Raw genomic sequence first — 25,764 nt, 5'->3', positions numbered from 1 at the left:
TGTTATCTACTAAAATAAACCTCGTTGTACAATATGTACAAACATGTAACATTCAGTTGTATGTTTAGTCATGGAAACATCAAATATTTTCTATATTATATAATGTTTTAATATTTACGTAAATATTTAATTGAGAAAAATACATATTATTTCGCGCGCTATCTTTGTGCACTATATACTCTATATTTTTTTTATTCTATGGAAAGTATCAAAGAGATACATATTTCTGTTAAATGAATATATATTTAATTTTCTGGCCGCGGGTAAAAAATTCCTAAAATGCTCCCGCGTAATAAGATTTTGCATTATAATACTGAGCAACCTCGATAGTCGATTGAATTTTAAGTAACGTGATCGATGGATGTTTATTTCATAGTTACGGTATTTTCTCGTCAGAGAGAACTCTCGTCATTCTCGTTGTCAGTGCACGAAGATGACACATAGTCGCGAGTCGACTATTCGCTCATTCATCACGGTGATTCCACCTCTGTTGTTTCGAATAGTATAGCAGCTCTTTGGTTGCCAAGGTTGTCCGCTCTTTGGGACAACCTTGCGTTGATTTCTGTTAAGCAAGATCTCGCAGGGATGACTGGTCTGCACAGTCATTTGGGCGTAGCAAATCCACGGACCCGAGCTCATCATATATGTTGCAGCATTTATATATATAATACTTCCATTTATATATGTATATACGCACATATGTTTTCGTGCAAACAATTAAAGTGCAGTGAATAGTTGCAGATATATATGTATTAAAGATCTATTAACTAGAAATACAAAAACTCATATGCTTTTACAAAAGCCTTTTGATTAGTTTTATCCTTAGTTCGTTGATAAAAGAAAACGTTTAAAGCAAAGTCAATTTTGGATGAAACTAACGTATATTGGGAGTCTCATATGATTAGCTACTAAAAACCAGTTGCCTTCGCTAATTTTGGAAAGGCGATGGAATGCTGCAGTTGTTTACTGTCGTATTCGATCTTTTTTGGCATCCGTTATTTCATGGAAATGGATCGGCATGCCATCGTGATGATCAATGAGGTAGGAATATTATTTCTTCGATTTCCGGTATGAATAAAATTCCTAAACAAGAATTGCATCACGTTTTAAAATGAATAAAGGCAAATGACAAATAATATTTTAAATTGCACTTATCTCTTTGCAACTTTAAAGTGATACAAACTATATTATTAAAACTAATCTCGGAGGCAATCTCGAAAAATTTTTTATATATTAAATAATATGAATGCAACTGCAGCGAAGTAAATACAACGGCGGAATATACATATATGCAATTCTCTTTCGTTGAATATGCAGGAGATTCGTTGGTTACAGCTTTTGAAAAGCGCATCTCACGCATCTTCAATGGGTGCAGATCAAAGCTTTCCCCTCGATCATTCAATCTACCCTTTGGATTCAGGTTCTCTTCATTCAGTGTGTTCGAAAATCGACCAGAACGGAATACTGAACGATTTCATCCATTTCTCGATTAAATCGTTTTCCAGGAAACTATGTGTATTGTTGAAACGTTAAATATTATCTATTATTTGTTGCTGCCTCGTTCAATGTTAAATATTTTTTTATATTGAAGTTGAGAAAACATATGTTTCTAACTTAACTGGCGACATATATTTACATTAAAATCAATTCACTCAATTTATTCGATTCACTCAATCAATTCACGCTAAAAAATAAACCGTTTAAGTATCATAAGTTAAATAATAGCTTGTTTGCTTGATAAATCGGTACAAGTGTCATGAAAGAAATTAAAATAATGATCTCCGTACAGAAATTTGTTTCATTTATTCATGAAATATGTCTGCAATGTATGCATATTAGCCATGACGATCTATCAGGCGGACCCGGACGTGAACGATGATCTTAATGTTCGCTTCTCTTCGTCGAATACTTCGTCGGTCCGTCCATGGGATCGGCGATGTGTGTCGAGTCACTTTTGGCGGGTTTCCACGAGGAAAATAGTTCGCGGGCGCTTTCGTAGCACTGCCAGCAGCCTCCGACGGCAATTGGGTCGTAATTTCAGGAGATAAACGGCGAATGGGCGATTGTGATTAAAAACGCGTGCTTGTACTGCGATTCGCGGCCAATCCCGGAAAAATCCGTGTTTCTGAATCAGGCAATTGAGAATCTTTGATCTTTGGAACGACGTTAACATGTAATTCAAGGAATGTATTTCTCATGATGTATGTCGTCACTCATATCGGTTGTAGACAAAGTTTGTGGGTAGACAAGAGCTAAGTAATAAGATATTTTTTCACATTTCAACAAGAGGCACGATTGAAGAATCAAGTTAATTTACTATTTAATTTATGCCCATGTTAGTTTTATATATAAACTCGTCATTACGATACTCATACGAAGTAAGACTGATAATCAAATTATCAGGAATTGATTTGATGAGTAAGAAATATTATCTAAAGTTGAATCACATGGCGCCTCGAAAACGCCATGTGATGAGTGCCTACGTTCAATTTTGGCACGAGTATATTCAACGGTTAACATGCGAGTGGAATACCGCTGCCAGATATAGATTTTTCTTTTTGTAAAATATATATTGTTTCTGTACTGGTGAACTTATATAGTTTTGTCCGTTCACATAAAGTTATGCAAAAAGATCGTAATGCGTGCCAGACGATGTTAGCTGCAAAACGCCAGGCAGCGCACCGATAAAACGTTCCTGCGCATTCCTCGACAGAGTTCGCCTACTTTTCGAACTATTTGTCAGACGCGGCGAAAATTTCATGCTTCGAATTGGCGAAGAGGATTTCTTGGAATTGGGCCATCTCTATAACGAATTCCATATATGGCGGTTAAATGGCGGGTTGCGCGCTTTGCAGCGGAATAATTTTCTGCTATGTAACAAATATTTTCGCTTCTTTTATGATATTAATGTGTCAGTACTTGACAGTTAAAATATTCCTCTTTATCTCTTTTAGTATCAAAATATGTGGATTTACTTTTAGATATGAGTAAAAATACATTCGTTATCTTTGATATCGCGCTATTAATTAGTATTGCTGTGTTATATATATATATATATGTACACCTTCGCAAAGCGATTAATGCGTCAACATCATGTAGAAGCAAGCTCCGAAAATACGAAAGCACCTAAAAAAGGAGAGAAAAGGAGAAAAGGAGAAACATCCGCTCATTCGTCATTTCGTCACGCGATTCATCCTATCCTGTGTACATATCTTCATCTCGCAGTCACGGATGCATGTTCCAGGCGCATCCTGAAAACGCCATACTTATTTTTATTTTCGCGATATGTGCCTGCATCGTGATATCATCTCACCCTTTTGTTGTATGCTATACTTGCGGATGAGGTATACCTGTTCGTCTACCATGTCGATCGCTTTGAAGAACATAACGGTCTCTAGAAAGAGAGAGGGAGAAAAAGGAGGAAGAGAGAATGGCGATAGAGGAAACGGAAGAGCATACTCTCGTTGAGATTTAATGCTCTTAGTCTTTTTATAAGCGATGAATATAATATCTCGTACTTGATGTCGGGTAATAATATATGATGGAAAATTGTTAGCCGCGAATATACGCTCTATACTTGATCCCGTAAATTAATATTACTTTAATAATCCGTGTTTGCAGAACATATATAAAAATCACAGAAGTAAATTTTTAAAGGGCATACTATTTCTCGAGGCTGTTTGAAAAGAATGTCAAGTATTTGGGAACAAGTCGACTGAAGTTGAGACCGTTCAGAACACGTGCAGAAACAACGCAGTCGCGACGAGAGATTTTTCGGAACCGAATGGATCGAAGCGATTCATTCAGAAACTAATATTTTTAGCACGCCATTTATTATCGTCGATCGTTTCCTTCTACCGTGCAAATAAAATGCAACCGCCCACGTTTAAATTCGTCGCGAACAAGGCTGCCGTCCGTCCGTTTTATTTATAACGCTCAGCAATTTCGCATCTGCGAAGTCGTAGAAATGCCTGGAGCCTGTCGTTTGCCGTCTGTGTGGATCATTTTTCTCCAGTATGTTATTAAATATACTATCGCGAAACTTTTTGCCGACTTCCGTTTGTCTTTTTACGGAAAAAAATTTCCCCATTGATGTAGCGAGTGGCATATTTGATATATATTTTTTTTGACTCTGTATAACTGAAACGATATTATATGCAAGTCGCACTTTTCTGTAAAAATGGAACAAATTATTTTTTAAAAATTGCTTCAGGAACGTTCTAAAAACTTCAACCAGCTGTAGAAATTATATCACGGTTATATTTCATCTATATCCTTGTACATATATTTCCAAAATTATATATAATTATTAATTTGATGTCTAATTTAAATCGACATTTAAATTGATATTACAGTCAAGTTCCTATGTATTTTAGAAATGGATTACTATACTCTCAGATTACACGATATATTCTTGGAGATATTTAATTTCGCTTTTAGACGCAATTCTATGCTCGATAATTGTTTTATTTAAACTTGGTAAATAGTTAGCACATCAGTTTCTTAATTGTCGTGGCTTAACGATTTACAGTTTTATTGTTTTATTGTTTCTTTTAAGTGCACGTGCACGTCTTCCGAAATGTTCTTAATGAGGTCTTGGAAGAGAGTGAAGTGAATCGATTGGAGGATTTAGCAGACTAAAACAAACGTAATGGATTACGGCATGAAAGAAGTCAGACTTTGTTGATCTAGCTAGAATCTCGATCTTCCGCGAGCATTTCATTGTTGTCTCTCGAGATCGCAAGTTTATCGCTTAACGAAGAGTAAAACGAATGACCACTTGATATAGTTAATTCCTTACAATTGAGAGATATTTATTTTCATTGTAATACACAGATTTGTAAAAATATTAGACTTGATGCAAGTGCATCAAGCGAGAATAAATTCACATTTGCAATATACAAAATGCAAAATGAGATGAGATGTAGTGATGAAAAGCAAACGAGCTTGAAATACTAATGAAACTAAAGAGATAAGGTGAAAAGAGATTCGAGAAATGTACAGCAGAAAAATCAGGATGTGTGACAAACATAAAAAAATACGAAAATGCACGGGTATTGTCCAGGGTTGCTCCTTTACACAAGCTATGCAAATACAAAGTGGCTATTGTAGCTACAAAGCCGAGAACACTAAAAGTACTTCAATTAAGGCTTCGCGGATAACAATATACAAGGCTGTTCGGAATAAAATCACAAGCGAGCAACTATGCATAATAGAGTATCGGAAAATCGATCTCAAAGTATCCGCCGAACTTGTACCCGCAACTTTGTCTGTTGTCATGCACGTGTAGAAAATTAACGACTGTATCACATACTACTGGAAAATTAACGACTAGTTTTCACATGCTATTATATATTACAGAAGTGTTTGTTTTTTAAATTTAGCAACATTATTTATTGGGGAAGAAATAACCTTTGTTTCTTTCGGTTATTCATAACACGATTCTGTTATATGATAAAATAGCATTTTGAATTTTTTAAGCATGTGAAAACACATCTTCGTTCTTACTGAATTGCACAATATTACTTTACGGCTGTATAATCTACACATTCAATAAATTATCATGCTTATATTAAATTCTTGCGCAAGTTTCATGGGCGATTTTCGGCATACGGTGTATGTGACCTTACTTTTGCATATAGCCATAATAAATTTTCCATTCAATCTTCCGAAACGTTCTCTACCCAGGTTTCTTTCGCGCGTATAAAATATGAGAATTGTTGCGCACATAAAAGTGGATGACGACATATGGTCCTACAAACTATTCAAATGTATAAGAAATTATTCTCAGACATGTAAAAAAATATCGATTTATTTTGAAGAAGAAAATTATCATCTTCACATAATTTTCTTTTCATTTCACAACATTTATTATCGTATCGTTTACGCAATGAATAAGTTGCCGGAATTGTGATCAATCGGTGGAAACATTGAAGGAGTGCCGCTTTGGCATCTCAGTTCGAAAGAAAAGATTTCCAATGACGATTTGGCGTGTTGGCGATCTTTCTCGTGGAATGCAATGTAACATTTAATGTCTATACTTGTTCTGTTATTCTTCGTTCTTTCGCATAATCATGTTGTTTTATCGAGCGCGAGCAAGTAGCCATCCGCGTTGCTGCTCTTTATTTTTCTTCCATTGAGTTTCCCAGTTCCTTTCGACGATTCAGCGACGTTGCGCGCTATCTCGCATTATTAACGGTACGCATAGTTATGTGACGTGGAAACATAGTTTCGCAAGAACGCTGCCTTCGGGGACAGATACGGGGACTCTAGTCGAATTTTAATTCTTACACTCCGTTCCTTGTAACGTTTCTATCTAAGTATATGTGTAACAATCCGAATAACTCTCCTGGAAAAATAGAAGGAATGTGCCCGCGGCCCGGGGCGCGGGGCATCGCTTCGCTTGTAAAAGTTGTAAACAAAAGATAGGCGCGAGCTAGAGAGAGAGGAGTGCGGAGCGCCCGCCCGGCCCGCCTCACCCGCCTCCGCCTAGCGAGAGTGGCGAGTTGGCGTCTGGCGACGTAGTAGCGTAGAGACCACGAGCTATCGGTACGATTAATTTGTCTCTCGAAAGTATAATAAAGATTTATTCTCTCACTGTACCGACCCGAGTCGTGTATCCTTCTTTGAGATTCCTGATATTACCGAGAACGTTCATAACAATAACAATTGATTTACGATCGTACGCGACGATATTTTTAGTTTAAATGTTATCGTTTCATGTTTCACACATTTTTTCATTCAATCTCGTTTATTTTATTTTATTTTTCTATTTTCCTGTTTTTTGATTACTTTCGCGAAATTCAATTCTCATTTAATCAATCAAGTTTAGTCAAAATGACTTATTATATTGATAACGACGATTAGGTATATTGTGCATTTTATAAAAATAATAATATGGAAAAATGAAAAATAATAGCAGAAATCTCAATTCTTCAGGAGGATACATTTTTACGAGCGTAGAAAACTGACGCGTATTGAGCGCTTCGCTTCGTTAGAGCGAACGTGACGTGCGTCGGATCGATGCGACTGGAGAATGCATCTAGAAATATCTTCCGGAAAGGTTTCCTCGTCGCTATGCTCACACACGCAATTGAATTTACACGACGTGCGGTTTATAACGTCGAGAAAATACCGTATCGATCCGAAGCCGGTGCATCACTTTTTGTTTCTTGTTTATTTCGTGACAAGTGTGTCTCGCATGCGATATTATTTTTTTATAATCGTCGTTAGATTTGTATCTTAATGGAGACGTTCAAGTGAAAGTTGGTTTACCTAACATCTACACGGACTATCTTCTTTCCCAAAGTCGTTCCGTGATCAATAAAGATGTCATTATGCAATCCAAGCGGCAATCCAATCACGCATTCTATTTCCGTCAAAATCTGCATGCCACGCATTCGTGGCGAACTGGGAGCATTGTTACTGTCACGTTACGTAAAACCGGAGCGAGAGGCAGCATTTCTACGATTTTAGCGATGTTGTCATAGTTTAAACTAATTCCTGATTTATTTCAACAGAGCAAACGAGACGCTTTTTACGATAAAATTGACAATAACGTAATCGAGACATATACTCAACATCATGTTACTTGATATATTTGACCGTGGGATAAAATGGGAACGTACATAGATACTTCTATATGAGAATTTATTATAGTTTCGTACACTTTCTCATACAAAAAGTTATTATGATTTTCACCGTGTACATCTTGCTGATTATCGTGACATGCAACAATAATTTCGTGTATGCGAATGTCCTACAAATTATGACGATATACGCGCGCATTTTGTCGGATACTGAAGAATTCACGCTGGCAATCTGTCGCGATCCCATATCGATAAGTCATCTTGCTTGACAACAACACATATTTGCGCACCCGTGGCGCCAGAACGACGCGCAGAACTTAGCACTCCAACATTTTTCCAGCGACCTTACTTTAATCGTGCTCGCCATTCATCGTCACTCGCACACTGCCAAGGTCTTTGAGCTCACGTCTCGTCTTTTTTTTCTTTGGCACCTCCTCCACATATTCCTCTCTCACTCTCTCTCGCCCTTTCTTTCTCTCTCTTTTTCTCTGCCTTGGCACGTTTTCAGAGCTAAAAAAAGCAACGAAGCTTAACGAAGGACGAAAAAAAAAACGAGAGACAGAAATCAATTTATTATTCTGGTTCAAACTCCATCAGAATAGATAACGAAGGTACTACACATTAAGTATTCCTATGATAACGATAATAACGTGACACGATGAATGGTATACACGTCGATTTAAAAACATGATAAATAATACGAATTTTAACCGTGATTTACTTTATCTTTAATCAAATTTGTTTTAATTAGTATCTTAATTAATTTCTAGATTAATCAAATTTTTTCCATGAAATAAGCTAAAGTTTAAAAAAAAAATTATGAAAAAGATACAAAAAAAATCGTGACAAAAGGCAGAGCGAAATTGTGTTTTATAAAAAAGGAGAGAAAAGAAATGCGTGCAAGGTAGGAAGGAGACGATAATGCAGAGTAACGAGAGGGAATCTTCCTTCCAGCGGAAGTCGAAAGTCCTCTTCCTCCTTTCTCTCTTGCGATCGAGCACTTTTGGCGATCCGCCAACTCGATCCTCGGCGATCGCGATCCCACGCTCACGCGCGTGCACGAACCAAAATCACCAACGAAGTATCCGGTCGTCATTGCTGTCGGGGTAGAAGACGATCGGAACTTGTACAGGAAGTTGCGACTGCCCATGAGAGAAAGCAGAATCGGGTTCGTGGGGTAATTAGCTTTTATCGCGGCGCGTTAACTGTAAGGGTGCGTCGGGATTAATTCATCCGTCGAGAAAGGGATTAACTCTTTCGAACCACGGATTACAGAAGTATTCTAGTCCTTTAATTTTTTAATTCTTTCCTAATTCGTTGGATTAAAATTATGCTACGACGTCAAAAGTCGGAAAATTCGATCGGAACGAGAGACGTTATTTAACATTTTCAAATTGATGATATTATTTGACAAGTGATAGCTTCAAAGTCGATTTGTTTTATCGACGAATATCTTTCTTTGGGAGATATATAAAAAAAATAGCTTCTAATTTTCTTTATTCTTTATCGTTTCTAAATTAAGAAAAGCACTACGCCATCTTAATTCCATTCGCAGCTATAGTCGCGGGACGAATTTAAGTTATGTTTGCAATCTTTGCGAGGTTATACAGCGTAACGCGAGAAATTTCACCTCTCTCGCATAGTTCGTTGAATAATGAAAGAACGAGAAAAACCTCCGACGTTTTCGCTGGTGGAACAAAATGCAACTGAGACAGAGAACTCGGTGATAAAAATGGGGAAAAAGATTGCCCACGCGAAAATTTTATTCTCCGCATGGCGCGTCGTTTCTGTCGGCTTTACAGATGTCGACAGCGAATTTTTGGGATTTCGTGCTATTACCGATTCTGTGCATGCCTGTTTTCTGAAAAATAATGGATCAAAAATTCCCGAGTTTATTTTACGCAATAAAGCTGTCAGCTATTCATTTCTTTAAAGTTAGATGTTCCTTCTATAAACTGAAATTATCAAACATGAACTAAGCAACTGTTTGATAACAGATTCCGCGATGTTAATACTTAAAACTGGAAACTTCCTATTTAAATGGAGTTTTAAAACTTGTGCAACTTGTATTAATGTTTTTTTCGACAAAATCGACAAAAATTTTTAAAGTTGCATTGAAACTATACATAGCTGTTAATTTGTTTCGTAAGTAATCTTATGAACTGTGCTACATGAATCAAATGCTCATTTTGATTGCAAAATTCATTGACCTCGTTTGATGATAGAGTTACTTCTTCCTAGTCACGAAGTTCCGAAATGTTCTTTTGCCTCGAGCACTTCTCCAGGAGCGCGTTTCTCAAGTATGTCACGCTTTCGAAACTGCAGCTAATGTTGCTGGCCAAGAACGAGTAATTTGCTTAAAAGCTCGGACTTCCATTCTGCGTAAATGTTGATTTTATATAGAGATGCGTTAGTTGGAACGATAACTCGCATCTTGTTAAAGTATCGAAGCAGTCGTATATATTTTGTATATTCAAATTTCTAGTTTTTTGAAAGGGATTTATATATATGTATATTCTCAGTTAATTAAAATTTGATTACACGTTGATATTATTGATAAGAAAGTAACGTTAAATATAATGTTAACGTAACAGATAATACAATTTGCATATAATACAAACATAGAAAAACGAGAAATTTGAATATTGTATGTTTTAAACATAAGTCGAGATAAAAGCAAGTAACAGGATATTGTTTATACACATTTTAATAATATTAACGACATAATGTTTAACATGTTCGGTCTATAAATAATCCTATCAAGTTGGTTTATGAACCAAGTAAGTATATTATGAATCAGATTTATAATATACTTACGCATGCAGTGCGTATTTTAAAAGTGAAATTGCTGAATAAGGAGTGTTATAATCGGTGGAGATAATAAATTAGATGCGATGTTATGAGTCGTAATTTATATTTGAAAACAGTTTATAATAATTGTCGCGTTTATATTGTTTACTGGAAAAGTTGACGTGTTGCCTGCCAAAATTTTATTCCTCAGCGATCGAAGTAATTAAATTCATGGGTCGTTGCGTTAACCGGTAAATTTAATTAATTAATCTGCTGCACACTTGGAGGCGCACGGTCGAAACTGGAATTCACTATCCGAAACAGCTTAATTGTAGTGGTGCTCTAAGTTTCGACACAGTCATTAATCAGAACGTCCAATTGTCAACTACAAAATTTGTGGCGTCGCGCTGAATGCGGTGGCAATTTTTTTTTAAATATCACGTTGCAAAACACGTCACGCTCATTCTCGAGGTGCAAGATTAAATTAAGCATCATATTTTACAAGTAGCTTTTTTTATATATAGTACTCGGTGTCTTTTAAGTTATTATTTCTTTTGATAATATAATAACAGTATTATTCATCTTCTAAAAATTTACACGTCATGCACGTAGTAAATTTATATATGAATAAAATTGTTATTTCAAAGTTTTATACTTACATTGATCATCTACAGATTGCAGAAAACATTACGTTTATTTTAATTTATAAGATTTAACATTACGTTTATTTTAATTTATAAGATTTAAAGTGAATGTTTCGAATGTCAATTTCGATTGTCAACACGCTGCGATTGCTGAGTAGAAAGTTTATTACGAAACGTTTTTCTCAGGTTATTGCCTCGGGCATAGGTATCAGAAAATCGAATCTTATTTCTTTAAGCGTCGTTGGCTCAATTTTGGTAACGAGTTTTTACGTTACAGTGAAATGCATCAGGAAAGAGAGGGAAAGTAATTCGCTCGGATGCGTAATAACTACAAACAAGTCATAATTTTCAAACCTGTTTAATATAACAGCTCTGATATTTTTGTTTTTACTTGATTCTCCGTGAGACATAAATATGATTATATGATAGCGATAATTTCGTGGTCTCGTGTCATGCTCGAGATGATAAGATTTATCATTTGATTCAAAATTAATTAAAATTATTCTTAATTCTAAATTGGTATGTAGGACATATCTCTGACATAATAAATTAATTCGATACGTTTTCGCGCAATTTAATTTTCATATTTTTCATAAAATGAAAGCCTTAGAAATGCTAAAGAATTATGGGAAAAAGTTAACGCTCTATGATTAATGAATATTCCTGCATCAGGCATCTTTTCTCACGTGTTTTTACATTTAATTTTAGATTTTTAGGATCTATGTACATACATATATTTCGTGATAAGCAAGAGAAAACAAAAATAAAAATAAAAATTATTGGAAACGTCATGAACAATAAAATACGAAAAAAATTTCAAATATTTATCGCGTATTTAAGCAACTTTAAAGCGGTATCATTTATAATCGTGAAAGGTCGCAAACCTTTGTTATAACAATGGTTTGTAAAACATTCTATTCACTTCAATGCTCAGAGCTTAATCAAATTACCATATAATAGATATGGTTATTTAAAAGTGTATAAACGGTTAAATCTTTGTATGTATGAATAAATAATTAGGTTAAAATATTTATTTGCTATCAAAAGTATATGGGATATTCTGATAGAGTTTGTATCGAGTAGCAATGCATGTGGCCGAGTTAGGAGAAAGGGAGATTAATATTAAACCTATCTTTTTATTTACATGCATTATATCCCGGATGTGATAAAAAAGAGCTTTTTACGAACGCTTCGTTTAACTTTTCGAGCATGTTAAACCGGAAGCTCGCGCTTATTTATGGTATAAACGATCCTATTAATATGTGTGCATACGCAACAGCAAAGTGCTGTAGAAATGGCAATAGTTCATCTTTTCTATTTTAAAATTTGCTATTATCTGCGAATATTATTTATTTTAGTTTCTAAGTAATATATTTGTATTTTATTAAGAAATTTAACATTGCTATAACTTATTTATTTATACAACATTCAAATTTGTTTGAAACCACATTAATTTCTTATGTTTCTTTCTTAAAATATTTCTTGCTCTTTTATCTAAAATAGTCTAAAAATTACGTTTCAACTAATTTGATGTTTTATTGAAATTTTAAAAGTTTCAAGAGCCGAAATATCGCTGTTAATAACGCTCACGTTTTTTCATTTCACTGTAATTCATTTTAGCTACACAAAAATCGTATGCTGTTTGGTACGTTTAACGAATGACAGATTCAGTTCGTTTTTTGTTCTCTTTTCAAAAACGGTGTTTGTTATCATTCTTTTTCCTGTCGTTCTAGTTCCGATTAAAAAATATTATAGTCGCTCTATCTCGCTTTTACGCAGATCACTTCGATCACATATGTGCTCTGTTCCCTCGTAGAAATAATTAGCACACTATAACCACACGTTGGGAAAGCTCGCGTGACCTACGTAGGTATATTATTGCACGCATTGTATACGGCCAACGTAAACGCATTACCGGTGTGTGGTAACTATACACTGTACAGCAGCACATCATATACATATACATGATGTGAACGTAATCCTACGAGGGACGCGCGCGCGGCGAGTAACGGTGCTAGTCGTACAGGAGCGGTCGCAACACATGAGAGACAGGGAGGGAGGGAGAAAGAGAGAGGTTTTATTAAGTGATCGAACGCGAGTAGGGATAGGGAACTGTGCGGCCGCGGAGCAGAGTTCAGTTGTTTCTGCGGTGTCGTCGGACTCGAATGTGAAAGAGCGCTGGATGATAGAACAAATGATGCTCGCGCGATTTAAAGGACTGCTTATTTCCGTCAGCGTTACTTCTCTGAGCAACTTTTAATTAAAATTAAATCATAACGCGCGGGATCGGGCGGGACCCTTTACATCCGAGAATTATCATTAGCGCGTCAATAGCGTTTTTTGAACCCATATTTTTTAATACATTATAATAGGTCGGATATTTGGGAACTGCATTTTTATTTATTGACTTACAAACTTACAATAACAATCGAAGATGACACGAATGTTTTTTCGATGCTTACGAAGAATAAGTCAATTTATATATACAGTATCTTATTTCTTTTTGCGCAATACACAAGACAGTATCCGATTTTCCGCGATTTCTCGGATTCCGGAGCAAACGGTATTTATTTTCTAAAAGAAGAATTATCGTTAAATAATGATTTAATGATTTAAATAATGATGACGCTTATTACTTTCGCTTTGCGCGTTATTGGATTTTGCTTGAGAAAGTAGATAAACATGCGTAGGTATAATCATATAATCAATGTGATCGAATTTATTGCTTAGTCAGTGCCGAAGTATCTTATTTGAATAACGACCGATTCCACTCCGCATGTTAAACCTTGTTTAATGAGCATGATTCACGCTCATATAGATTCATAAGGCTGGCTTGTTCGCCGTTCGGCACAAGTGGGCCGAAAATAACACCAGTCGCCATCCTCATTCTTTTGCGCGTGAAAGGTTGAGAACCTATTCACCGTTGAATTATTTACATATTTATGAAATTGAACGGTGACTTCGAGAAAATGCCATTATACTTGATGCGTATCGTTGTAAAACTATAAGTGCTATTTTGTATAATGTCATATAATATCATAAATAACATAAATAACACTATAGATCGGTTGCCCGAAAATATATGCTGTGAGAATTAGCGTTAAATGATCGTCTAAAAATATATTTTATGTACTTAAGTACACAAATGTTAAATTAATTGTATTGAATCCATACTGATTTTATATACCGATTTTTTTTATTTTTCCATACTGCGTAAAATGTTGACGTCAACCGATAATGCATTAATATGTGTATGTCCGCTGATAATTTTCTATCTTTTGATAATTTTGATACGAGGAATGTTTCGAAAAAAATATGTATTTCAATTACTTTATCGAATGCTGTCGTAGAGCTTACATAATAAGTTGACATGCATTTTTGGCAACGTTACATTTGGCAAGTATCACGAGAATATAGTTGAATGATAGATGAACTTGAACTACCTCTGTTGAATTTCACTAATTCGAATATCACGGACATTAACACATTGGAATCATTACTGTCATCTTTTACACGATGCAGCTTTATTTTTGCATTATATATGAACATATGAAGATATTCATCAATTTAACTTGTGAAATTAATTTATTGCTTCGAGAGCGAATAGAATTTTGTAAAATTTTTGATTTTTGGCCAAAAATTTCCAAGTTGTTTATAACTCGGTAACATTACTTATAACTGAACATTTCTACGAAATTTTGTCGTGAGTAAAAGAACAATTTGTGATAGTGACTTATGTACGACGTTACAAAACGGTATATAATGACAAAGCAATATTTTTATTAACCAACGTTTATACACTCATATGCTGTGGCATCATGTGACAAAGGTAATTCGATTCCATATAGTTATACATTTTTTTGCAATATCCATTTCTAACAATTTAGCATTTATTTATCAAATAACTGTCAAAAATAGAATTTGATATGGAAAGATGTAAATTACAAATAATATCTCGTAACTGTCACTGTTTATTCAACTTTTTTAACTTTTTTTTACAACAAAAAAGATCATAGGTACTATTATTTACGAGTTACGAGTTACGAGTTACGAGTTACGCTGAAAGAATAAAATCTTTATTGGCTGTCGTCGCGATGCATTCGAAGCTGCGATTTAATCGTTTATCGGCGAGATATAAGCTTTCACTGCAAGCACATAACGCAATATAAACAGCTTGTAGGGTTTTACGTTCGCTCGACACAGAACGAGCGAGAGGCGGACAGCGTGGATGAGAGTCGGCGCTTTTAAGACTTTTTATTCGCGCATTCGCGTATCCGCCACTCTGTGACGGAAAACTGCTTTTCTGTCTGCGTTTCATCGAATTTAAAACGAACAGGAAAAATATTTGAATGATGTCGAGAGTATTTTTTATCCTCGCGGTAACGCTATTTCTTGCGTTTTTTGCTATTGCCAGTATTATTATAACTTAATGCGAAACGTGTTATTAAATCAGTGATGTTTCGTCTATCTTAAAATATGATAACAATATTGCAATTTTACAGTATCTTGCAGATAATAAAAATAATACCATAACAACGCACACTCCCTCGTCTTCGCCAACCTTCTGTCGGGCAGTAGAGTCGGGAGTAATAATATAATAATTTCTTATTAGTGTCATTAATCTCTCGAGATAAATTTATTATTTCTATTTCTCCGAATAAGCTCAGAATACTGACGCATTAAGAAAGTAAAGGTATTCTTTTATGATTTGAATAATAACGTAATATATCGCATACACGTATACGTTGCGTATACCTATACTCGTCGAGATAATGCGCTAAGAGTGCGCTCGTCTAGGAACTTGTAGGAAACTCACGGATTTAAATAGAGTGGAGTTTGACATGGAAACACAGATTGACGATATTTATTGCGCGTATTTATTTTATTTTACTTGGGAAAACATATCTCTCTGGAATAGAAGAGATATCTCGTCGATATCTCGTTGACTCTTATCTCGAAGTCAATTTTAAATCCGATCGACGCGTAATTACATTCCAGTAATTACAGGATCCACTTCTCTAGTATTCTGTCTATGGTTAGGTTAGATTAGGTTTAACCGACACTATTTTTAGGTTCGAGTTGTTGTTGTTAGTGCAGATCATTATAATGATATTCGCATTTTAATTACATTGTTTGCAACTCATCTATACGTATACAATATATACATACATTTTTCTCGAGCTCGATAAATAGCTCTTCTATACAATTATATTTAAATATGAATTGTTGTTTGTGATATAATTTGATTGCTTTATGGTTAACGCGTATTTTTAATCCGTTCGCTAATCATAATTTTTGCAATCTATTATAATTGATTAAATGTCTATTATCGATCAAGCGGCCAAGCACGTGTGTCAATTACTGGCGCCAAAATTACTACAATTTCAGAACGGTATGTGTGCTGATGTATTCTCAGTTTTATTCCTCCTAGAGGAATTTCAGTATAATTACATTTCAATCCACGGAGGCTCGACCCTCGGTCAATTGTACCAAATCTCAAGGTGATGATCGAAGAAGTCAACTTTCCATTAAAGGGAAAAAACGTCTTTTCGTCTTTCAACTCGTACCGAATCGTTAGTCGAATGATTTTTGTTCTACTACTTCTAGTTGACTTTGATGTGTAATTAAAGTTTCCGAACGTTCGTCGAGCTATTGACGCCATTGTTCAATCAAAAGTAAAACAATTAGCTAAAGACTAAATGGAATAGCAAAATTGAAACCGTTAGAGAACGCGCCTATGTGATATTTATTTTTTATTTAAAAAGTAAAACATATTTTTTAAGTGAAGAATAACGATTCATAAGTTTGAAACTTAATGTATGTATAAAATATTTTTATAAGTCAAATATCTCATTTAAATCGACTTTTGAGATTTTCTTCCCCTCTCTTTTTCTGTCTTTTTCTCTGTTGAAGTACTTATCTAATAATTAAAATAGACAACAAACGTTTACGATATACGTAATTATACTAACTTAATTACACTAACAATAATCGCAAACGCAAAACTCTTTATGAAAGTAATCGTAAAAGAGTATATTGACGATGCTGGTGAAAATTAACGAGCATTTAGCTCTTGTTGAGAAGCGAATAATATAGAGACCCGAAGCTTTGTACCCCTCCGTAACTCTCCCTCGACCTCGGAGAGAGGGCGAGGATATTCTGATAGGGTAAGCGAATAACAGTGGGCATGCCTTTATGGTTTCCAATGCTTTGTGGCACGAAATTCTGTCTGTTATCGAGCATGGTTTCGAACTTAGTGGTTCTGTCGTTATACGAACTGTCTCTGCGTATAACTGGCTTTTATGCGCTCGAATCATGAATCACGAAACTGGTGTCGATTTAACAATAATTAAATGTGACACTGTGCGATAACTTGCATATTCTGTTATTCCATTGACTAGGCATTGCCGCTTTTGTCGCGAGAAAAGCTGCATTATTATATTTCAATATTTATTTTAATACTTCACTGCAAAATATATATTGGCATTACATTAATGCAGATTGATTAACAGTTAAATGACTACAATTCTTTCACAGTATGAACAATACAAAAATTAATTATTTAAGAACAAGTTATTCTTTATAAAAAACATATCTACAAAATGAGTACACATACAATATACATATAATACTTATAACATACAATAACAAAAGGTAGTAATGATAGGACGTAGCTGCCTCTGAAGGATCATGATGCCTAACGAGGTGTATTGTAACTCAGCACATAAATGATTACGTTCAGCCATCTTTACGAGATATCGGAAGGTCAGTGCGGCAGGAATGTATCAGGGGTTCAAGTTGACAACCAGCGGCCAGGTAATTGGAGAATGGAAAACAAAGTGATATCACCATAGCAACACCCCAGCATCCCTTGACGGCGAGGGACGCCGCCTCTGCCTCCACCTCCGCCGTCGCTGCTATCGTTACCATCGCCACGCTCAGGGCAACATGCTATAGCTATATAACTGTTGCAACCCTTTTTCTATCTATGCACTTTTCCATCCGCTCTGAGTCCGTCGCTTGCTGTGCCGCGAGACGGAAAGGAAGGTGTACACGCGGGCGGGTCTTTATTATTCCGTTAGCGATGATTTATGGCACGATGCAAGCCGCTACGTCACCGTGACAGTAAACCGCGATATCGTAATACGCGCCGCAGCCCGATGCCGAATACAAATCGTCTTTCACGTCGTCATTATATACGACGACATGACGCGTATCTTCGTGCGTCTTCCACGCGCTCCGCGCGAATATTCGTTACGACACAATGACGCTAATGTATGTGACTGTGGTAATTCTTTGTCTACGTGTTGGACGTATGATGAATTGTGTTATTAATAATTGAAATTACATATGTTTTGCGTTAACGCGTTAAATGTAACGCAGGATTCGTAATTCTCGTTTGATATAATAATAGAATAGGAAGTTGATATATAATAATGGAATAAGATTTAACGTCATCAAAAATGATGTTAAAAATTTTGTCAAGTAATAGTGCAATCCAAATAATCATATTCACTTAATCTTAAGATAGTGAAGCTTAATCGTCATGTTTATTGTCCAGAATTTCATGCCATGGAATGTTCACGCTGTAACGATTTTATTACGAGTAAAGATGGAAATGTAGATATAGCGAGTGTTTGAGCTTCGGTTCAAGAGATTCCTATCGCTCTGTTTTGGTCCGTCGAATTGCTCATTGTCAGTCGATTGCGGGATTGTCCAGTACGGTGCAAGACTCGTTGACAATAACGCGTGTCTATTGTTATATCAGATGCGCCTGTTGCATCGAAGCAATAGCGGCAATATCCAGTCCTAGCTCTTGGTCGAGTGACGACGCATCGCTGCGGCACGACCGGTATTCAAGTTCATTTGTCCGGTTGCCGCGTCGATGCCGCAACTCGATTAGACGACATATTACGCTCACTCTCCCCCTCAAACTGTTTTAATGATAATAATTAATTCCTTCCTCTGTGAAAGCGATTCACCAATGTGTCGAGTTCTATATTGAATTTCATTCGTTTAGACTCGCTATTAGCGCCTGCCGAGCGGGAGGTAAAACCCGCAGATCTTTTATCGGTTTCGCTTTGTTATGGTGAAAGGCACCGATTATGGCTGAATCCCCACATTTTCTGGGCGTAGTCGGTTTTATGCCATTAACTTGTGCTCAATCCGTGAAATGTAATGTTTGCTAGGCGTCATATACTGCGCGTGAACATATACGGTCATTGAACAGATATAAATGCAATTTAAAATAACAATATCAATATTTGCGAATAACTACATTATAAATTTACAGTGGTTATTCTCAGTTACTCGTTAAGATTTGAACACTTTAATATTTAACACGAGGGGTTAGTGAAATTATTTTTACAAATGATATTAATAATCGATTTTTAATAGATCTTTCTTTTTGTTTCTCCCTCTCTTTTTAATGTTGATTATGTTTAATACACACATTTGTTGTGCAAATTACTCAATAATGATGACTAACGATTGTGGCTCGTCGAAATCCTGGGTGTCTATTCACGTAATTTTCATTAAACTTATACACGATCTCTACTATCGAAGCCGGATTAAATAACCGCAAACATCCGTGTGCCAACGTCTGTTATGCCTCATTTGCACATTAATCACTCTAACTTGGAATTACGAAATGCAATGTGATACATACCCGCAGACAATAGTGCCTTGAATAGTTCATTATTGATTAGCGCGCTTTAGATTGATCTCCGTCATAATTAAGGATTAATTGGATCAAATTGTAACCATATCGTAAAATGAGAATTTGTAGTTTAAATGAGTTATAACTTAAAGAACTCAGATTATTCAATCATTTTTATAAGCTATTAAAAACTTTGTTTTGAGAAGATTTTAATTTCCAATTTACAATGCAAAGTGTATAATCAATGGATTATAATAATCTTCTTAATCCGAATTTTTTAAAATTCTATTAGTACAAGCTTATGGTAAAAAATATTCTTTATTACTGAAGAAATTGAAATGTGTTTATTTTTATTACATGATTTACTTTGCAATATTTTTAAGCGCTATTAAAAGCTCGTATCACACGAGGCTTTTTTAAATCTTTTCCTCGTGTTGTATAGCATCAAGAGTAAAATGATCGTCGTCTAAGACGCTGTATGATTTCGAACAATGACGAATACGATCTATTGCGTTAATATTGCCATTGTCTGTAGACGATGGATGTGGTGCAAAAGCCCTTGCCGATCTTTGGGTCGCATGAATAGGTCTCCCAGAACAGCAGGAAGTGCTTTGTGGCGTCAATTATTCCACTTTGGCATCGCGGCCATTCATGTACTCTTTTTTTCTTCTGTGAGAAAAAGGGAAAATTCTGCGAGAGATAAAGCAAAACTTAATATTGCGTGTGTTTTGCTTCCAGAACAAAATTTCTATTTGATTATTTAGAAGTATGTCGTTGAATTGTTTCTAAAAGCGTATTATTGAAATAACAATATTTTAAATTAAACTCCAAGATAAATTAGACGATATATTTGCAAATTCATGTTTTTGCATTTGGAAATACGAAAGCTTGTTTCGATCTTGTAAAAGATTTTAGAGAGTTGATAAGGAAAATTTAATTTTCGTGTTTCTATGCGAATTATGCTCGTTTCTATGAACTGCTGCAGGCCTTTTCGTATATAATTAAGTGCAACGTTTTTACTTCTCAAGTTACTTCTCATGACATGTGTTTTTCTGGTCAAAGGACTGTTCTATTTCTGATGCTTACTTTGCCGTAACTTTTTGATTGCCATGGGAAGATTAACGCTTTGGCGGCTAATTAAGCGATAGGTCATTTAAGTGACTTTGATGTACATCGCTCGTCACGGTCTGAAATCGCTCTGTTCAATAAGTGTTCTCTCTAAGACGTTGTGGGAGTCACGAGAGTGTCCCCAAGGGGTGCTTAAGGCTGCTGTAATCGGCCGCTTCTACCTTACGCTTGCAAAACTGCCCTACCGCACGTTATCGGCCATTATTCCCCACGGGGTTCCTCGGAATCGTCGTTTGACAGCGTTCAGCCGCACACGACGCACTTTCTTTCCGCTACATTTCACCCTCGCCTCCGTCGCCGCTCCGTAACTTCCCGAGATATACGGGAGTTTTGCATTATGCACCATAGGGTAGGCGTCGACGCGAATAGGGCGACATAGGTCGGGTCGTTTATGACTGGGAGAATATCGCATGAGACGATTTCTTTCCCTTAGCGATGTCTTATCGTTTCTTTCCTGAAGTAGATTTCGAAGCTATTAACTTTATCGTATTAACAGCACATATATTCAAGCACGAATAACGTGTGTTATTCAAACTTTGTATATTAAAAACAAGCCATTTTACATTTTTTTTAAATACGCGAATAACTAAATTATTGCAACCAATCTTCCTTAGATTTGTCGCAATATTTAACAATTATTAAATGTAATGTAAATATATAATATTAATTATAGGTTTAAAATTTTTTAAGAATAAAATATCTTTATCTTGACGCGTAACTGTAACAAAAATTTTCTTACGATATCTGTGATTTTCATATTTTTGTTTATTTGGTGAATTGTGAACATTGCAGTCCTTCACGTTCGTGGCGATTGTTCTTACATAGAAAAGTATCTTTCTCGACGCAAGAGAGTAGTGACTGTATTATGTACGAAGGGCGTTACAAACAAGAAGGTAGTAGATGGCCGATAAGTGCAGGTTGAAAAGGCGCATTCAGAGAACGGTCTTTTAAAAGAACTCTTTCTTCTTCTAAGAAGTAGATAAAGATACAGAGTTGAGAACAAGACTAAAGTCTCGTTCCCAAATCTTGAAGAATCTAGATTTGCTCAGCTAATTTCGTCATCTATAATTAAATATATTTATTTGTAAAATATTTTTATTTTCGCGCATAGTCTTTTTTTCCAGCAGTAAACGATTATTCGTTGCTGAAGATAAATTTAATTTCATTTGCATGTATACGAATAAAAGTATTTTTAAAAATTTTCTTTGACATACATAAAGTGTTATCAATTTGTTAAAATTTGTTAAATTTTGATTTGTTTTTCTTTTTATATATACATTTCATAGGTATATGAAGCGTCAATATATTTATCTGTTATGTCATGTATACTTTTTTGTCAGTATTTAATTATATTTGCTGCAATATTGATTTCACAAACATGGCACGAGTAATTTATGATGAATTTTAAAATCAGTAAATCTCTTTTTTTCAAATTTCTATTGACCGCGTTTGCTATAACATTTCTTGCTTTGCCGTGATTGGAATTCAAAATAGGTATCGCGAGGGAAAATTCATTAAGTTGTTGAGTTGTTAAGTATTAACTTTCATGGTGACATAAGTTGTTGTACCATTGCTTCTGGCAATAAAAATAAATTAATTAGAAAGGGAAGGACAAAATAAAAGTAAAAGAATAAGAAAAGTTTTTTATACAAAAATTATATTTTAGAATTTTCCTTTTTATTAGAATTCTCCATATATTTTAAAGTATGCACTGAGATATATACAGTATAGATTTTAATAAAACAAACCGTGGTTCTCGTCGAATATACCATGCAATAGATCGATTGGTCATTTTCCACCCTTACGGACGCCGATAAGAGGGTTGGAAAATCTCGCATCCCTGGTCGGTAAACGCGGGTAACATAGGAAACTTTGTACGTTTTACTGGAAAAGCGGAAAATCTGGATAACGTACTCCGGGTTGATAATCCTGCGAACGAAGATAACATTAGTTTGTATCATACGCAAGTAATCAATTCAAATTCATACGTTCAAGTAGCCGTTCTTAAAATCGCAACATATACTTTTTTGTCTTATCAATTTTAATGTCATGACTTTATGTAAACAGTAATGCTATAAAGAGTGATTTTACACGTGAGGGCTTTGTATTTTTGAAAAATGATTTAACAAATTTAATTATATCAAGAATTTAATTTGCTCTACGTAGGCATGAAAAAGCGTTGTAATATAACGTGTTTAACAGTATTCTTCTTCTTGTTACAGCGAAAAAGCAAAATGGTGCTGCTCTGCGAACAAATAGTCTGGGTTCGGGTGCGAGAACGCCGCCCTTGGAAAGAAAAAGTAAATTTTCTGCCCTCGGTAGACTCTTCAAACCTTGGAAGTGGAAGCGGAAAAAGAAATCGGATAAATTTGAGGCCGCTTCTCTGTGTGAGTAAATAATGCCTTTACGATGTAAAATAGTTCAATTTAAACGCGATACAGTTTTGTTTGTAATGAAAAAATTTAATGATGGATTTTGTGCTTTGTTATTTTTGTGGTTGACGTTGCTTTATCATGAAGAGTCTTTGCATTTTTAAAATAATGAATGTTATTAAATTTAATTTATGCATTTAAGTAAAATGTTTGCATTTTGCACGAAGAAACGATACTTAACGCATTTTAATTATATATTTTTACGTTTTAAATTACTATGCTCGAAGTTGTTTTAAACGTTTGCCATGTGCGGTATTGTATTGTGAAAATATTTAAATAACGCTGCAGATAATAGAGCAAACAGCGTAATGACGTTCGCGTTCGTTTTCTTTGTCTTTGTTAATAGCGCTCGAGAGAAAAATCTCAGTACGTGCCAGCAGAGATGAATTGGTGCAGAAAGGGATATTGCTGCCCGTGATACGGTCGACATCGTTTCCGGAAAATGGTGAGTTTGCATCTTCTTATCCTTTTAATTTCTTCTTTTTGTACTTGTATTCCGTTGTTCAGTATTATGTTTACGTCATTTTTCGGATTTGCTCGGCACTAATCTTTCTTCTTCAACGTCACGGATTTTTTTTGTCGATAAATAATTATTTCGTTGGTTGGTTGTTTTGCATTTTATATGACAATTTTATCTTTTAAATCGACCAGAAATTTGTTTTTTATTATTGTCTTTCTCGGTACGCCTCGTTTGTTGAAATTTGCACGCCAGACAGATATTTCCGAATTCGTTTACCTGGCGCGCCGAAAGTGGTGTCCACCCCTTCGGCAAATTGCACAGGAAACGAGAAACAGAGTGCTGGGGTGTCGACAACTTGCCACCCAATGGTGAAGGTCGTAATTGCGTTTTACAGTCACTACCGTGTAGCAGACGCGAACTCAATTTCCTCAATTTCGTGACTCGTGACTAGTTATTAGCCGTACTTTGCGCCAAAATGATGCGATTAATCATCCAAGCTAATTTACGTTTAATGTTTCTTGAAATAGTTATCTCTCTAATCATTTGCTATGCTGCAAGACAGATAACAACGTGTATCTGCTGGCATTATCGCGATGTGATACCACTGTGATCCTTCTTACCGACGATCTGTACGAGGCCTTGCAAGTGGTTTCACGTGTTGTTCGAACGTGGAGTTAGTTGATATTTTCGCGTTCAATATATGTATAATAGCTGTTAATAAACAATTCATTTTTTTGAAACCTGCAACATTACTGCTAATTAATATAAAATTTCGGGAAATATTGTCAGTTGATATTGATATAAAATTAACATAATTACTTCAGTTTTTGAAGAAAATATAATTATTATAAGTAGCTTCTTAGTTATGTCAAAGAAATAAAAATTTCATGTTTATCTCGAGAAATCTATGATTAAAAGAATATTTGCGATTTCCGAGACATCGTATACGACAAACTCGAGACGATGAGGCTAATTAGCAGAGAGAAGGTAGATTTCAAAACACTTCTTTAATTTTCCTTACCGCTCAAGGATTTCTGAGATAATTAATACTTATCTTTCTCCTTTATACTTAAACACGTAATGATAGTTAGCCTGTGTTTCTCGTCACGAAAATTCTGGGAATCCCATTGATTCCGAAACTATTTTGCGAGTTCCGTCATTAGTCATATCCTCGTCCAAACAGTCGAAACTTTTCGAGGCAAGTTTTGAGTGAACGTGGCTTCTACATCTCACCTTTTGTAATTAAAGTATTCCGCTCGCAGTTTCGTCAGATTATCGCAGGAAGTTGCGGAACTTACCGGTGCGGTAGACGCGACGATGATGTAGGGCTATTTATCAATGTACGTCATCCCGCCGGTTACTACGTGGACAGAGAGAAAGATACGTTTATTTAAATTATACCACAAAATCGATGGAGACCCGGGAAACGTGGAGATATGAATAGCGGAAAATACTGTGAGATATCGTGTAGGAGTAAGCACATTGAAGGAAAAACATCGATAGCAATATCAGATATACATTAAAAAAAGCTCAATGTTATTATCCAGGTTACGTTCAAATCGAATATCGATGTTTTGAAAAGCTGTAGATAATGAAAAGACCTTTTTTTCGCAATCTTGTTTTGTGTACAATATAAAAAAAAATATTTGTTACGTATAAATTTTGCCGTATACACAGGAAATATAAATTTCTTTAAAATTTTTTAATTATTCATATCTCCACTCCTTTGTTTTTACGCGTGCGTTATATTTTTATTGAAAATATTTTTAAATATCTGTTGATTTCACATGTACATATTTTACATACGTATATTTTTTTATAAAATTTAACGCGTGTTAAATTTTTTTATACATATATTTTTTGCTAAAATTTAGATTCTAAAACGTTTAGAATTATAAGAACGATAGAGATTACTGCTTTTATTCCGGAGTTTACACGTCGCAGCCGTTTCCGCGGTGAACCGAATTAACGTGACGCCACTGATGTCTATAATTATTATATTGTTGACTGCACAGAACCGTTGTTACGTTCTGTGATTCTCTGTTCTGAGTTCTAATATGAC

At 35.3% G+C, this 25,764-nt stretch overlaps 1 protein-coding gene across 13 annotated transcripts in view; it reads left to right on the top strand.

The window, feature by feature from the left end:
- LOC112459078 (phosphatase and actin regulator 1) overlaps positions 1-25,764 on the top strand; it is a 210,325-nt gene that overhangs the window by 60,756 nt on the left and 123,805 nt on the right. For all 13 annotated transcript variants that reach the window (XM_025022986.1, XM_025022989.1, XM_025022990.1 and 10 more), the window contains 2 exons: positions 23,033-23,197; positions 23,589-23,687. In XM_025022986.1, the coding sequence (XP_024878754.1) occupies positions 23,033-23,197; positions 23,589-23,687 (264 nt within the window). The remainder of the gene's footprint in view (positions 1-23,032; positions 23,198-23,588; positions 23,688-25,764) is intronic.

The sequence above is a fragment of the Temnothorax curvispinosus genome, unplaced genomic scaffold (assembly GCF_003070985.1).
Source record: "Temnothorax curvispinosus isolate PA1 unplaced genomic scaffold, ASM307098v1 QBEX01009517.1, whole genome shotgun sequence".
NCBI classification, from domain to species: Eukaryota; Metazoa; Arthropoda; class Insecta; order Hymenoptera; family Formicidae; genus Temnothorax; species Temnothorax curvispinosus.
The sequence above is the reverse complement of the archived record's forward strand: the minus strand, read 5'-3'. Positions and strand labels throughout refer to the sequence as shown.